Below are 17738 nucleotides of genomic sequence, written 5' to 3' on the forward strand. Positions count from 1 at the left end.
TTTGGTATTTATAAGAGAAAATTAGATATAACCCCAATGTTTTGGGAAAAATGCATACATATTTTATTTTCTTATCAATCCACAGTTCCACACCCAATTTATGAAAGCAAACCTTCATTGTAGAGTGTTAATATATTATTAATATTTTTTCTTGTTATTCTATATTCAAAATTTTATCTTTGGGGTAGTGAAAACTAATATGAAATGATCACTGATAATTAATTTTAGCATTTACTCATTGAATAGGTAACCAATAAATGACTTAGGTAAAATAAACGGGACAAAAAAAAACCCTAAGCGGCCTCCCTTGCCGCACTAAAAACCCTAGCATAACGTCGACCATGTTGTCGCCATTTTGCCATCATTTTCCGATCCCTTCCCACACAGATCTTGATTCTGTATCACAAATTTCCAGACCTCGATCCCTTCATTTTTATCATATTTACCATGTCCAACATTGATTCTGTTACCAAAAGCTTTGCTACCTCTCTTGCTATCGCTACCAATGAGGTCGTGGACATCTCTTCCATGGCAAGGGGGGGGGGGGGGGGGGAGCACAGCGAAACTCCCACTCATATCTTCTGGCACGGCCTCTGACACTAAAGCCAACGATTGCTGCAGATTTGAAAAGGCATTTTCGCCGAATTTGGGTGTTGAATAAGGGCTTTAATGTTCAACAGCGATCTCTGGATCGTTTTCCTTTCTCCTTTGACCTCCAAGGAGATAGAAACAAGGTATTGATGGGTGGTCCATGGAGTTTCAATCGTGCTTTGGTTGTTATACAGCCATATGATGGAGTATTGTCTTTGCGATCTATGGAGATGGTGGATTTATTCTTTTGGGTTCGCATCACAAATATGCCGCTGGCATATGAACAAAGGAATACTATTGCAAACGTTGCTATTGTTGCAGGTAAATTCATTGAACTGGACCAAAAGCTTTTTGATGCAACTGGAGAGATTAGTGTAAGGGTTTCACATGCAATTTCGAAACCTTTTTTCATGCAAAAAACTTCGCCAAAGGGATTGAGCAAGAGGTTCACTTCTTCTTTGAAAACCTCGTGGGCAAATGCAAGACATGTCAGCGTGTGTATCATAAGGGAGAAGCATGCAATGGTGAAACTGCAACTCCACCGGTCACTGCTACCCCATCACCGGCGGCAAGAAAACTAGCGCTCAATGGCTCATTTTTAGGGTTTTCAGGAAATCAATTCAAGGATGGAATGTTTCACTTCCAAGGTCTCACTACCCCTATTCTTCCGTCAGTTTGAAGGTCTTTGTTTGGAGGAGCTAAGACAAGTAAGGTACGCAAACCTATTGTTATTCGAAGTGCAGAAAAAAGATAGGTTACTGACAGCGATGAGTTGGCTTTGGTACCCGTGGACACCGACCTGCAAGCAAAGAGAGACCGGTCATTTCCTTCTCCAAAAAAGCTCCAATTTTTTATGTCTGATTTCCTAGAGGGCAAAACAAGCCCTATTGCTCCTTCCAAGAAGGTAAGAATGCATGAATTCCCTACCAAGTTCAGTGCAAAATCTCTGGGTTTAGTAGAGACGCCAAGTGGTATGTTGGAACCTGCAGAGGTAATGATGCCCAAACCTATGCAAATAGAGCTTCCTGGTAGAAAAAAGAAGAGAGGAAGACCTTTGGGAGCCAAAAACAAAAATCCTCCTAAAGCGAAGAAAGTTCCCGCTAAAGATGTCCTGAGTGTTCAGTTTTCAGGTAAACCTCCTAGCCCTAGCTTAAAGGGCAAGGAGAAGATATAGGTTTTTTTTATGGTTGTAAAGCCAATAAACTATGAAATTGTTTGACATAGTTATAGGCTCGCTTTAAATAAGTGAGCGGTAAGTTCTAATATAGTAGGTCTATCCTATGTACCACTGTGGCTCCCCCACGAAGTCTTATTCTGTCCATCAGTATGTGACAGCGGGTGGGTATGTAATAGCCTTCTTGGCATGCGCTTTTATCAATGAAATTATCATTACTTCAAAAAATAAATGACATAGGTATGAGTAGGGCTGTCAATGGGTCGTGTCGGGTTGGGTTCGTGTCGGGTCAAGGTATTTGTCGTGTTGCAAGATATAAACTCAAACCCAACCCATTTAATAATCGTGTCAAAAATTTAAAGTCAAACCCAACCTATTTATTAAACGAGTTACCCGTTTCCAACCCGCTTAACCCATTTAATAAATAGGTCGTGTCTTGTTAGACAAAATGACTCATTTAAGCGTTAACAATAGGACCCATTTAATTAAAAAAAATACATAAATTGATTAAATTCACTAAAAACTCCACAAGACGAAAATATAAATAATTATATATAATTCATAAATAATTAAATCTAATAATTAAAAAGCGAAATATTTCAAATTGTCTAATCCTATAATCAAATACTTCGAACGTCATGGGTTCGAGTCACCATGGGGCAGGAGTGAAACCCTTTGATCCTCTTTTAAAGAAAAGAAAAAAGAAAAAGAAAAAAAAAATAATAATAATAATAATACTCCGAACGTCCAAAATTTCAAGAAGAAACATAGCACAATCGGGTTATACGGGTTCACTTCGTGTTGGCGGGTTGACCCGTGGCCGACCCATTTATTAAATGGGTCATAGCGGGTTGACCCACCACCGACCCGCTTTTTAATCGTGCGGGTTCAACCCACTATATTTCGTGCGGGTTTCGAGTCGTGTTATCGGGTCGTGTCGGAATTAACAGCCCTAGGTATGAGGTATATAAAACTATATATCTTTTAACAAGGTATTGAAAAAAATTCATAGCATAAAACAACTTACTTTATAGCCATGATATTTAATAACATATATCTAGAACATGTAATCAATAATGACATAGGTTTGAGGTATCTAAAACTATACAAATATTGACAAGGTATTGAAAAAAAAACTCATAACATAAGAGCATAGTTAGTACAAAATGAGACGTGTATAGTACGCGAAAAATACGTACGTGTATTATTCAGACATTTTATCAAATAGTACGTTGAAAAGTTCGGCAAAATATTTTTAATTAATTAAATAATTAATTTTTGTAATTAAAAATATTAATTTATATTCATTTTTGTTCAATAATATGTATAAAGGGAGCTTCTATTCATACCTCCAAAATTGGTACTTGGACCTCTCACTTTTTCCAAGTAATAGTTGACTTTGTCAACTCATGTCAAATTACCAATAAAGACACAAATAAGGGAAAAAAATAAATTCTCTACTTATCTTACTGTAGTCTTCAACTTGGGAAAAATTTTCTCCTCCAATGTAAATTCTAAAATATATATCGCCAAACGTCATTTAATGTTGAAGTCAAAATTTTCTGAATTTGATTTTGTCCTCGTAAAGTGATAGACTTCCTTGCTCACACAGCTGACAATTTACAAGATCTATCACTGCGCTATAAAAAAAATAAAAAATAAAAAATAAGAGAAAAAATGGGAAATACAAAGAAGCCCTACTCATTCTGAATGCAATCAAACATGTGAACGAGTGACGACAAAAAGCAGTACTCCAGCACGTTTATATGACAATCGCAGCAATGGGTAGTTGTCCACAAGATCTTCTCGCACATCATCAGTGCAAAACAATTTTATGTGGAACTACTCTATAGATAAGATGAAAAATTTGACCCTCTGATATAAATCTATGGAGAATGCACTAGACTCATGGTTGATTATTGTAATTTCCTCCACTATCCCATACATATCTAAAACAAAAGGACCATGCATGTTCATTTCAAGTTGCTATAGAAACAAGTAGGAGAGAATAAGTTTAGGGACAATGACACCTAAATGCAATGAAAATAATACTTGGAAAACATATTTATACGAGATGAAGAGCAAACATGGTATTGTTGCCTACGCTAACCAAGAGTCGACAATTCATTGAAAAAGTGCTAGCACCTCTGTTACTCGTATATGGAGGGTGAACTTCCAAAAAAAAAATTGCTGCAATTCCAAATCTTCAAAAACTGAAGGAGATCCAACTACCGATTTGAAAGTATGAATAGAATCTAAAAAAAAAGAGGCTTTTATTGATTTTATTGGACGATGGGCATTATAGGAAAATTAGAGAGGTGTAGATAGCAAATTGGTTATTTGTAAAAATAAGTTGAAGGTCTATTAAGTAAGGAGGTCCAAATGCCAAATTTGGAGGTATGAATAGAATCTCCCATGTATAAAATACTGGGAAAAAGGTAAAAATCGTGTATAGTACATGTCTAATAGTTTGGACTTCAAAAGTACGGAAAATTTAATGAGTCCCTTTTAAAAATACGAAGTACGAAAGTATTTTTGAAAAAAAAAAAAACATAAGTACGTGTTTTATTCGCGTATAATACGAAAAATTACTAACTTTGCATAAAAGCATCTTTAGCAGACTCTCTATTTTAGCTCCTTAGCTATTTTGGAGAGCATGTTTAGCTTTTTATCTATTTTAATTAGCAGTTGCACTAGAATCCTAAGTGACTCTCCATTATAACTTTTGACTATCATACTCATAAATATAAAGAGCAAGATGAGGCTCTCTATTTAAAACATTCCCTTTGAGTTATTTTATGTAATTTATAAATATTTAAACTATTTAATCTTTACTTAAAAATTAATATAAATTTAAAACTAGTTAAAATAGTGTTTGAACCTAAATTTGGCAAGGCTCACGTGGCAGACAGGTTGGACAGGCACATAAAGTATTTTTGCTTACATGGCCTACACTAGCTATTTACGTGAATTTAATGAATGAAGTGCGTTGGGACCGTGGTTGAATGGCCGCTACATAATGAATGACCATGTTTGAATAGCCGCAACACATAATGGATGACCGCTATTGAATGGTGTTAGTCAAGCTCATAAAGGCCATTAGATGCGGGCGTTAAAATGATTCAAGATATTTAAAAGTCGAGGAAATTAAATGCACGGTTATGTGTTTTAAGTCCCAATTTAGCGGTTACTGCATGCAAATGCATGTAACCGCGCATTGATTCTCGGGTGACCGCTATTGAATGGCCGCGGCATATTGAATGGCCTCGATTGAATGGTGTTAGTCAAGTTGAGAAAGGCCATTAGATGCGGGTGTTAAAAATGATTTAGGATATTTAAAAGCCGAGGAAATTAAATGCACAATTATGAGTTTTAAGTTCCAAGTTAGCAGTTTCTGCATGCAAATTCATGTAACTGCGCATTGATTCTCCGGTGACCGCTATTGAATGGCTGCGATTGAATGATGTTAGTAAAGTTCATAAAGGCCATTAGATGCGGGCGTTAAAAACAAGGGAAAATGATCATTTACCCAATTTCAGCTTAAAAATTGCTCACTTGCTCCACCAACTGTTTTTTAACCCCATTTACCCAAAACACTCTAAGGGATTATTTCCCTAATACCCAATTAATTCTTTTTTGGGACTTTTTTGCCCTCTCCTTCTTTTTCACTTAGAGGGAGAAGTCATCCTCCACTTTGCCGGCCTCCGGTGACCAGTGGCCGGGCGCCGACTCTGGTGACCGGAATCCGGCGACCGATGACCGGAATCCGGCTACCGGACTGGTGTCCGGATTCCGGCGTCTGAATTTATGGCCCCCTAATAATACCTAGTAACCATATTATTGCCCCCCAGTAATCATATTATTGCACCGCAATACTCATATTATTGCACCGCAATACTCATATTATTGCCTCCCAAATTCATATTATTTTCGTCCAATGAATTGTATAAACTCCCAAAACCAAAATGAATACACTACAGGGCACAATTGATCATATTATTGCCCCTCAGTAATCATATTATTGCCCCCCAATACTCATATTATTGCCTCCTAATAATCCTATTATTGCCTCAATAATCATATTATTACCCTCCAATAATCATATTATTGCTTTCAAGTGAGCCAAAATGAATACATTACAGATACAAAATTTTTTTTTAAAAAAAATCTCAGGATACAGAAAAAAAAAAAAAAAAAGTGCTCTGGGCACCCACGTCTAAAGATGACGACGGACTGGCGGTTGGTGACCATTACAGAGATTGCAACCAATGTGAAGGCAACAACTAAGATTCTGAGACCCGCTTGAGCCATCAAGAAACTCGTTTTCCGCCGTTGACTACTCGAATCAACAAAAGAGGACAAGTTCTTCTCGTCTTTAGCCACCGTCGAAGACTCTGAAGCCATTTTGATCCTCTTCTTCTTCTTCTTCTTCTTCTTCTAGAGGTTTTGGAATGGGAAAGTTAATAAGCCGAAGGGGATCCTAAATATATATAAGAGAAGGAAAAATCGAGCAGTAGTAAATGCAAATCTAAGAAACCAAAGGGAATGGCCACTTGTCAAAAAAATCCGGAGAGCGAAATCCAGTCTAGCCTCGGAATTTAAGGGATAGAAGGTTTTAGTGGTAATGGTGATGATGGGGTAATAAGTGAGCGCAACCTAACTTTAGGACGAGAAAGGAAATGCATTCATAAATGAATACCCAAATCAGATTCCGATCCTCACAACTGAGAGAGAGAGAGAGAGAGAGAGAGAGAGAGAGAGAGAGAGAGAGAGAGAGAGAGAGAGAGAGTGGAGGCGGAGATCGGGGGCAGAGAGAGAGAGTTTGGGAAAGAGAGAGAGACTGAGAGGAGAGGGATGGGTTTTAATTTAATTAATAGGGGCTAAAATGTCAATAGATGTTAGATTGGGTAAATGGGGTTAAAAAACTCTTGCTGGAGTAAGTGGGCAATTTTTAATCTAAAATTGGGTAAGTGGTCACGGCCCCTAAAAACAATTCAGGATATTTAAAAGCCGTGGAAATTAAATGCATGGTTATGAGTTTTAAGTCCCAAGTTAGCAGTTACTGTATTCAAATGCATGTAACTGAGCATTGATTCTCAACCTTGAATTCATGCAATCAATACAGTCTCGATCGACAGTTACAGCCAAGATTGTATCTTTTCCTTTATTCAGTAATTTAACATTCACTATAAAGAAGACCATACGCATCTTTGTTAGTGGTCCTCGACCAATCGCTCTACAGGACTTCATACTTGTATTTCAATACATTTCAACAACAATTATGAGTCTTTACGTGTTTTATCTTATCTCTTTTCTTTACCCGTATTTATCTTTGCTGCAGTTTACATTACCATTCTTTACATTCCAACAATTTATCTTTTCGCTTGTTACTCTGCTGCACTTTGTTTCTCACGGTTTATATCCTTATTCTTTACTTTGCCTGCACTTTCTTTTACTGTGCTAAAATCCTTGCATCCAAGGCAAAGAGAACCCCGCGGCCGAGATTGATCCCTCCTTAGCCCACAATCAATTGATCAGAAGTCAGATCGCCGCAAGATCTACAAACATAACAAAACCTCGCTTGGCCTTCCGGCCTTGAATTGGCACACCCACGCATACGTTACCACACCAGAAGGACACGTGTAAGCCAAAGAAGCCCTTGGCCCAGTGACATGTGGCTGAGACGACACTCCTAGTGGGACCACACTTGGTGAATGTTAGACCATTTAGTGAGACATTACATATTATGTATTTTCACTAATGAGTTATTATGAGCCGAATTTACCTGAGTCTATTTCAATAAATGATTACAATGGCCAATATGGCTAAGATCAATTGTATGGTTATGATGGCCCATATAGTTATGACACGTATCAAAGTTTTGTTGATTTAAATAGTCATACATCTTGGGATCCACAAAAGCCCACAATACTATCTCAACATATATGGCTTTGATCTCCAAAACAGCTGTGTAAGTCAATTTGGTAACCAAAGTTGTTCTATCGGCCAGTATGGTTATGAGCATGAAGCCAACAAGTTTCAAGGTAATTCCGGCCGATTTACTTGTTTCGCGGTTTGGTGGTAGTTATGAAAGTTGTTGGGCTAGTTGAGATGAAGATTTTGGCACAGGTGGCGTCACCCAATTTGGGGGTCGGAGATGGTGGCGTGTAGGGCCCAAGCGTCGTCGCTTTTGGTGGCTCATAGGGGCTCATGCAGTCGTTTTCAATGATATAATTTTGCTAGTTGAGTCCAGTTTAGCGTGTGGAACATGTGGGTATGATTTTGGTAGAAATTAGAGGAAGTTTGGTATCGATCGGAATTTCTGAAGTTTTGGATTTTTGGGTTGTGATTCAAGGAGGTCCGATCGTTGGATCGTCTTCATTTTTCATTAGGATGTTGAAATAAGTGAGTTGGCGAAAACCTTGAAGCTTGGGTTGATTCCGATGTGATTTCGGATATTCGACGAATTACTTGTGCGAGGGATTTTCGAGGTTCGTTTTAGAATCGTACTTAATTTCGAATCGTCGTTTACAAATTATAATTTTGTAGAGGATGAGGTACCGACCCATCACTCAACGAGGATCCATACGCTTATACTGTGAATGGACTTTTGATTTTAAATGATGCATGCGATTATTTATAAATTAATGATTTATTTAATTATCATTCTATTTATCGAGCATATTAATTAGTTCAGACATTATTTGGTTTGGATTATAATTTGGCATTGATTGGATTTCGGTCATGATTTTCGGATATGAGTTTGCTATGCTCGGATTTGGATTTATGATTTATAATGATTTTCGACGAATTATTTTTAGAGGTGATTTTCGGAATTGAATATCATTTTTATTCATCGATTTTGAGATTTCTAGAAGATTTTTGAATGTTATATAAATTGTTATACCTAACCAGCAGGGCTGGTATGTTTTTACGAGATTTCAGATTTAAAGAGAAATGTTTTATAAATTGCATGCATCGAGATTTTATAAGTTTAAATATGTGAGAAAGTATAAATTCTTCTTTTACTTCAGATATTACAAGTATTTATTTTTGTCCACTCACACTAAACGTTTTTCAATTACTTTCCCCCTGTGCCTAAAGGGTTCAAATTCCCAGTCTGCAGAGTAGCTGGTACGACATAGTATGATTTGGGACATAGCATCTGCTGTTGTATTCCATATTGTAGGTTACTTGTATCTTGATTTCATTTTCCTCTTTTAGATTGCTCTGATAACTTGTTGGACAAATGTTATAAAGTTTGAAAGTTATATTTGTTTATCTGGAACATGTTATATTTCGGATGTCAGTTAACTATTGTGGAGTTGTTGGGATTTGGGGAGCAGGGTGGCTCTAGGAAAATAAGGTTCGTTTGTTAGAAGTGTAAATGTGTTTTCTTCAGGTTTTGGGTAGTCCATCTTTAAAAGAGTTATTCCTAATGTGAGCCCCGCATGGCCACCTTAGATTTCGAGATGAAATCCGGGGCGGGTTCTGTCAAGATGTTTTACACATATATAAAATTTAGTTACTCTACTGTCACACCCCACACCTGAGGGTGACTTAAGGGGTTCTCAAGCAAGAGAAATTCAGAAAAAGACCAAATTTGACACAACTTAAAGTGTAACCTTTAGGCAAGAACAGTTCGGCTTTGAGGATTTACGAAAAATTCATTTGTGCAACAATGAAAATGAAATTTTCAAATGAAAACTGACATATCAAGGTATAACATACTAAAATTTCATGCTAATCGGAGTTCGAGAAGTAAGGAAAATGATGGATGAAAATAGACTGAACTGTCAGGTTTTAGAAGAACATAGGAGCAGCAAAGTCAACTTAGAAAATCCACCAAAAATTCATTTTAAGACTAATTGACAAGAAATCAATTTTGAAACAATGTCTAGTTCAACATATACAAAAACCAAAGATTAAATAATTCAAATAGAAATTCAAATCTCAGCAGAAAGTCGGGGGTACACTGAGAATCCTAGAACTTTTCCAAAAGGAGATTAGACTTAAAAGAAAAATCACCGGAGATTCACTATACATCGAAATAAGATGAAACTTTCCAGATCATTTGTTTACTAGCAGAACAGGAACTTAACAAAATTTCACGAAATTTGGAGATCAATAAGTAGGGTAACACAAGGCTCAAAGTTAACAGATCAGCAGCTTTCTCAGAAAATTCAGCAAAGCTGTTTTAACCTCAATATGAAATTTTGATTTTACAGTTGGTTTGTCTTAAGAGTAAACAAGAGAGGCACAACAAAAAGAACAAGCTTACAAACCAAAAGAACAGCTATTACATTGAAAAGTAAACAAGGGGATACAAAGAGAATACAAGAAGCATTACAACCCCATTTGGTTTTTCATATCCTAAGTAGTAATTAAACTAAACCCGCTGCAATCTGGTTAGATGTATGCTTCAAAATGACTAACATGCTACGTTATCTACATCAAAATACATCTAACCATCTGATTTGAATTAGCCTACTGCTCACCAAAATTACTTGCTCTTCCAACAAAGTCTAGTAGTAGGTAGAGCAATTCCAACTTCAGACTACGTACCGATTAACCACCACCTGAAATTTGAGGGGCAAAGGGATGAGCATAAAGGATGCCTAGTAGGGGTTTTAAAATGTGTCATTTTAGTTGTAGAAAAATCTGTATATGGCCTTTTTGAAACATCTTTGAAAGAAACTCAAGACATAGTTTCAATCTAAACTCAAAGAAAAACTCAACAAGTTCTTAAACCAAAAATGTTACATCATATAGCTGAAATAAACATTCATTGAGGAATAACTTTCTGACTCACCAAAACAAAACACAAGTCATTTCGTAAGAGTCAACAATTGGAAGGGAATTTAGCATACCTTATCACACAATAATAACTCATCGCATTTACGCCCTCACAAGGGGCTTCCCTAGGGAATTGGGTCATTGTGCCCGAGCTTTCACAATCCTCAACCAAGCTACATACTCACCACTTCCATTTTGTTAAACCAAACTTTACTAGATTTCGATTTTTAAGCTCAAAGAAGCAATTAAGTTATTGCATGTAAGTTTGAAATCAGAAAATATAGCCTTTGTTTACATGGTATCAGAATAGATAGGTGGTTTTTGTAGTATCAAGGGGCTCGACAGCTTGCTCCAATTGATTCCCCTCCTTTTGCTTATATCTAAAACAAATATAGCTCATTAAGTCTCAAACCTAAAAACAGATCCTAAGCAACTCCCTAGTGTTGAGCTTAAGCTAGTTGGGGACTTTTAACGAACATTTGGTGGGCATGCACCAGGAACCAACATGCAAGGTTGTTTCTCTGTTTTTCCAGCAGCCCAACCGAAGTGTAAATGAAATTACTTAAACAAACAACTACAATCAAGGTTCAAAAACTCAAGCAATTGAATTCGGATCGACATGGAAAAGGTACAGCTGACAGAAACATTACCTTGTCACTATGGTAGAATGAAGAACAGAAACCTTTAGTTTCCTCAAAACCACATATGAAAGAAATACAAGGATATACCAGCTCTAGGAAGCCTAAGGTTACTGGAATGAAGAAGAAGGAGAAGATATTTCTCCAAATTTTTGGGAGTGGATCCTCTCCTGAGCTTCTTTCCCTCCTAACCTACCTGAGCTTTTCACTAGATTTCGACACGTGGCTATAATGAATTGTAGACCTGGTCTACAATGTTAATATTTATTTTTTTTATTTTTTTCTGTCCCTATTCTTCTCTTCCTTCACGTGCATCTCTCTCTCTCTCTCTCTCCAATTCTTCTTCTTTTTGTTTACACCCAGTCATTCAAACTCCAACTCATCGAATCATAGCCGTTGGATGAATAATTGGTGATATTATTGTCGACTGATACATTTATTAGTTGATAATTGAAAACTAAGCGGCTATTAATTATGTCATATATGGTTGATTTGATGCTTAAGATTTAAAGTTTTATCACTATTAGAAGCATATGCCGATTAGAAGTTTATGAAAAGTTAGCTACACCATTTACATGGATAATCCCATGCACAATAGTTTGGATTAAGGCTTCGTCTTAATATATATCCAAACAAAAAGGAGAGAGATAATGAGCATAAAGAAATCTGGCTTCATGGATTAGTTGAAGTTGCATGGGATTCTTCCAAGCCATCCTATAGTGTGTGACGTGGTGCACTACTAGGAATGAATCATGTCAATTGATAAATCATACATATCATTTCTAGAGCTTGAATCATGGATAAGGATTGTGCCACGTACAATCATGAAGGGTTCCCTTGCATGAGGGACTCTAACTTAAGCTAATTAAAGTAGGAGAGTTTGAGTTCAAGAGCAAGACCACCTCGACTTGATTATCAATGACCTCTATATAAAGAAGCATCGACAGAAGACAGAGACACATATACATCTCCAGCCAAAATTCTATCATGGGTTTCCTTTTATTTTTCTTAGCTCCAGATTAGTTTCATTCTCTTTTCAATTCTTAGTTGTTAGCTCTACTAGTTCGAGTCAATTTCCTTCGTTTTTCTTGTAATCTGGTATCGCTATTTCAATAATTTCCTTTGTTACTTTTTGATAATAGTTGATAGTTTTATTCTTCAAGCCATTTATTATTTTCTTTTTCTGCTCTTTAATTTATCGCTATTTACTTTCCTGCGATTTACTTTATTGCTCTTTACCTTTCTGCACTTAATCTAGAGTTTATTTTCTTGCTCTTTTACTATTGTGTTTATTTCTTGCACTAGGAGTAGTTTTAACGCAATTGTTCGGTTACCAATCACTATTTGCGACTCGTCCATTGAACAACCCAAAAGTCCTTGATCCAAAGGCATCGAACCCTCAGCCGAGATTGTTCCTTCCTCGGCTTTCAGTCGCTCGACGAAGTCAGAACACGCGCACTTCATCTACTACATCTACAATTGCACACTTGGCCTTTTGGCCGTGTGCTGGCACGCCCCGCAATCTACTCACCAAGAAGGACATTTGTTCCTTGATCCCTCGCTGTATAGGCCGAGGTGATTTTCAGAGGCAACACTTTTTCACTCGGTTCTTCTTCTTCTATATGAATAACCATACACAGTATCAATATGGCTTGGCTTGTGTTTGATTTGGAGGGACTGAGGAGCAAGACCAATGACAAGAAGTCAAGAACAACCTCCAATAAACACCACAAAAGCATGACCCAGAAATTTTCAAAATCCAAAGTCCGTTGTGGATGACTCATGGGTCTTCTTCTGCCTACTCTCTCTCTCCATCTCAGTTTTCTTAATTTTCCAGGTCTCTATCGAAAATGCTTCGTTCTCCTTAGCTGACTTCATTTCTCTCTCCTCTCACAATGGTTTTGATATTTTAAGGTCCAGCAACCTTTCATGTTCAATTTGGGATTGAAATTCATAATTTAGGGATGGGTACGTGTTCCATTAATTCTCTCAGATAGACGGAATCAGCCACACCCATCAATCAATTTGGCCTTCTTTCAAAACTTGAATGATCGCTAGTGAAGGAAACGAAGAACAAATCAACCTGATTTGTCATGGTTCTCAATAGAGCATTGACGTCTACTGATTTGGATTAATGGTCTTTATTCAAATGTTGGGGTTTATCACTCCTCAAATAATCTATAAACCTCTAACGAGTTTTAATTAAAAAATAAAAAATAAAATAAAAATTGGTCAAGTTGCAGATTAAGAGTGGCTATTTGTTCATTCTCTCTGATCGTGTGTATTTGCGATGATTTGGGGAGTGATCTTAATCATTATGATGAGATTTCATCCATTATTGGTATTAATTGGCAAGCATCATCATATTGCCAACCTTATTTTTTTGGTTTGAATCATATTGCCAACCTGATCGGCAGAGAATGAGAAAGAACAGCAGAAAGAAAAGAAGGAGAAGGGGTCAGAGTTTCCTTTGAAAGAATAATATATTGGGAAAAAGACAAAACTCAAAAGAGATAGAAACCATCTTCGAAGAGTCAGAGTTGTGGACCATTAGATTTGCTATTGCCACGTGTCTCAATCTCTTTAAAAGCTTAGGAAGCTCAGGTCAAAAAGAAGCTCAGGAGAGGATCCTCTCCCCTGAACAATAGAGTTGTAAATTCCCTCTCTTTCTATCAGAGGTGGGAAGCGCGTGCAGTAATATTTAGAACCCCTTTTTGGACCATCTTGTAAAAACAAAAGAGTAGTTTGGTACAAACTAAAGTTCCTCAAGCACTAAACCAGCTTATTTAAGTAAAAAGAATTTACGCTAAGGTTTTGGGGTATTACATTTACATCACAAGTTTCCATCATGGTGCAGCAGTACAGTTTTTATACGCTCTAAAAGTGGTTGAATGTTCGATTCTCTCTACCGTCAATATTTATTTTTGTTTTAATTGTTTAAGGTTAGTGACTTAGTTAGTTGGTCTATAGTTTTTGGTGTATGTTGTATTTTTGAAATTATCAATGAATTAATTAGTTAATTATAAAAGATCTTCTTTATTTAATACATATAACAAAAAAATAAAATCTTGTTGCGAGTTGATACTTGGTGTTTGATTTCATCTATTGAGAAAGATATTTTACTAGTATAAATAAGGAGACTGTTTTGAAACGATTTTAAAATATGAAATCTTGTAGAGAACAATTCCTAAATGGAAATTTCATTTACAGTTTTTTATAGATTTTGATATTATCTATTTATGCCCCCAGTAAGTTTAGAATTCTGGCTGCAAGACTTGCTAGAACATTGGGAGCATGAATTGAAGATAAGGTATCTGACGAGCAGTTACCTCTACTGCTTTCCAAGCTATGACATATACGGACAGAACCAAAATTTGGTGATAGGAGTTGAAGAGGGTGTACAAGAGCAGGTCACAATTCAACTTGTTCAACTACTTGTTCTACATGAACTGCTAGCATGATGTGAAATTCAAGATTGCAACTGTAGGAAATACAGATGTACGTACTGTATCCTATATGGTTATAGAGATCACTCAGCATAAAATAAACATATTCTTTGGTCGAAAGATTAGAACCTCTACAAGCATTATCTGAAATATGGTTTTGTTTTAAACTTTTAATGAAAGTTATGTTACAGAAGCCTTTACTTTGTTTTACCTTCTCTATTTTTCTGGTTTTTGCGCTTTTTCCAAGTTGCCTGAATTGGTCTTTCAGTTATATAATTTTGCCTGAATCTAAATTGACAGCCGCACTTGACAGTAACAGTGCAATTCTTGAACTTCCTCATTTCCTCTGTATACAATTATTTATACTGATACTTGAGTTGAAAACTGGTTTAGCTATGAATCTATGATTCATATTGTTCCTGAAGCACATGGCGTCAGGTGCATCTGATAAGATCTTTTTGGAAGCTAGCTAGGGCTAAATAATTATGATCATCCTTTTACTGTGTCATATAGCACATGTTTTACTGTGTCATATAGCCATGTAAAAAGAAGGAAGCTGATAGAGAGTGAAAAACTAAAGCTCTGTGTGTGTGTGTGTGTGTGTCCCCTAAAAGGAAGATCCTTTGACGTGGAAAGAGACATGCAAGGAACAATATAATGCTGCAAACAACAGTAAAATCTCTAGTTGCTCTTAAAAAATTTGAAATTATTTTTACACCAAACTTCTAGCCTATAATGTAAAAAGCTCATGAAGTATTGTAGTTGCTCTGCTTCATCCGGATCAAAACTTCTTGAAAGATGTAGTAGGCAAGGATTTTGAGAAAGTCAGGGTTAATAAGATGCACTTTCAAAAAACGCTTCAGCAATCTTTCACAGTTTCACAACATGCACTAGGTTCCACACAAAACAAAAGCAATTCCATTCAAATCCTCAACAGCAAGGTCTGTAATTACTACGACAGTACTACAAGCAAACAATTACAACAGCAGCAACAGCAAAACCAGAGAAACAAGCAAAATGAAGGACAAAAAACTTGGTCGCAACCACATCAAGGAACAATTCTAAAAGACTTCATCTTGTCAATCCAAGAAACAAAGGAAGTTTTCGAGTTCCTAAAGCCAACAAAACCATGCTCTTTGCTCTTGTTCATACTGTCCACAGTTGAATCAACCTGAAACATAATGTCCAGAAACCACCAGTTCCCTACCTCTTCCAATTTGGTAGGCACCAAACCATGCTCTCTTACAATTTCATCCCACACTGGCCCTTTATCTTTCATCATCTCCTCAAAACTCAACTCCTCCTGAACTCCAGCAGGCACTAGCTCGAACTGCTCGGCCAGAATCCCCCACAAATGCTTCCACTTGAACACATCCCCGTTGCTACAATTAAAAGCTTCATTCTTGGCATAAGGCTCCACAGCTGCCCATATCTCATGTTCAGCAATCATATCCGCATCAGACACGTCCCAGAACCCTTCCCAAGTTCCTTTACTCCCCGGAAACCTCAACGGCTGCCCTTCATGCTTACAAATCGCAGCGTAAACACACAAACTCCCAATCATATTCATCAAGCTATACGGTGAGAACCCGAATATGGCTCCCGGCCTGTGCACAGACCATGTCAGCCCCTCCTTCTTCTTCACCTCCTCAAACAGAATATCCTCCATCACATAGTAAAAATTGGGGGCATTAAGCCTCGGCAGGTCTTCGTGATATGGAGGTTCATGGGGTTGGACTTTCCCCAACATGTCAAACGAACCTAAGTAGTGCTTCCGACCCGTCTGCATACATATGTGCTGCAAATTCGGCGCGTTTGGGATCACTGCATTCAACACATTGCTTAACATCTTGCCATTAGCCTCACAGTTCTCAGCTTCAGTTGGCTTGCTCGCCCATGTGACATAAAAAATGTGAGTGACATCAGTGAGCTGGGAGAGCTCTGCCTCTGTCTGTTTGGAGTCTAAGAGGTCACACTGGATGTACTGAATAGGGTCGTCAGCGTTCCACTGCGGCCGGGGCCGCCGGGCCACTCCGTAGACCTTCCACGGCCCGCCGGGAGTGTCGGGCAGTGGAAGAATCTCGGCGAGGCTGTTTCCGACGAGTCCGGTGACCCCAAGTACGAGGGCCACGCTCTGGTACTTGGCAGGTGCATCGTCTGGATCAAACTTTTTCTGATAATGGATGCGAGTCAAATATCAAAAATATGAATGAATCGAAGAAATAAACGATGGGTTTGTGGAGGATGACTTACCTTTGCAGCTCCTATGGCTCCTGCCCACCACCAACTCATTCTGCGCTGTCTGAAATTCCTGGTTCTCTTTTTTTTTTTTTCCTTTTCTTTTCTGAAGAGGTCTATACGTGTTTATGTTGAAGTTTTATAGACTAAATTTTTCCTTTTCTTTGGTATTAATAATTGTTCTAGGTTATTCAAAAAAAAAAAAATTGTTCTAGATTTTATGTATCGCGCGGTCCTATCCAGAAATTTTGGTGAATGATTTATCTTTTTTCTGCATGCAATTCATGCTTGGGTATTTTCGTTTTGCTTCGCTGGCGTTTGGACTTAGTGGACAATTGGCACGTTTTGCATGCGTGGACGTTGGGTTGTCCAGACTTGTGGTTGATGAGGTAAGAACGTGATGAGTCATGACTTGCGGTTAAGGAGAACAAGGGGAACAATTTTATCTGACAAGCAGACAAGACTTCAAAATTGGCATAGTATGATTGCTCTGTGTGACAAGAGAGCAATTTTATCTGGTATTATTAAAAGAAAATTGTGCTGATAGACAAGGATGCCGATATCTTATACAATCCGAACCCGAAATGACACGAATCTGATACGACGGATAACGGAGTTGTTACATAAACGTTGCAAGAATGTGTCGTACACTAGATGAAAAAGGTTTTGACAGGCATTGTATTTGGATTAGTAATTTATCCCGCAAAGACAACTCAAATTACGCCTAACATTTGATCTGGTGAAGAAGACATTTCTTTACCAGCAAAATTCAAAGTTAGAATTCTCCCTCCCCTTGATATTAAAAAAATAAATAAATAAATGTTGAAAGAATATCGATTTAGTGTGCCTTATCAA

At 37.4% G+C, this 17738-nt stretch overlaps 1 protein-coding gene across 1 annotated transcript; it reads right to left on the reverse strand.

Moving 5' to 3' along the window:
• Nucleotides 1–15540: 15540 nt before the first annotated feature.
• On the reverse strand, nucleotides 15541–17059 carry LOC112168847 ((S)-8-oxocitronellyl enol synthase ISY1). The gene is made up of 2 exons (XM_024305771.2): nucleotides 16899–17059; nucleotides 15541–16818 (listed from the first exon to the last, which is right to left on the reverse strand). The coding sequence occupies exons 1-2, from the start codon at nucleotides 16935–16937 to the stop codon at nucleotides 15694–15696; spliced, it is 1164 nt and encodes a 387-aa protein (XP_024161539.1). The 5' UTR covers nucleotides 16938–17059; the 3' UTR covers nucleotides 15541–15693.
• Between the last annotated feature and the right edge of the window lie 679 nt (nucleotides 17060–17738).

Source organism: Rosa chinensis, chromosome 6 (assembly GCF_002994745.2).
Source record: "Rosa chinensis cultivar Old Blush chromosome 6, RchiOBHm-V2, whole genome shotgun sequence".
Lineage (NCBI taxonomy): Eukaryota > Viridiplantae > Streptophyta > Magnoliopsida > Rosales > Rosaceae > Rosa > Rosa chinensis.

What these genes read in the sequence shown, in the direction of transcription:
- LOC112168847 (XM_024305771.2), bottom strand. Translation starts at nt 16,937, where the DNA reads ATGAGTTGGTGGTGGGCAGGAGCCATAGGAGCTGCAAAG. An exon ending in GAGCCATAGGAGCTGCAAAG is followed by an intron (nt 16,819 to 16,898) that starts GTAAGTCATCCT and finishes ATCCATTATCAG; the next exon opens with AAAAAGTTTGATCCAGACGA.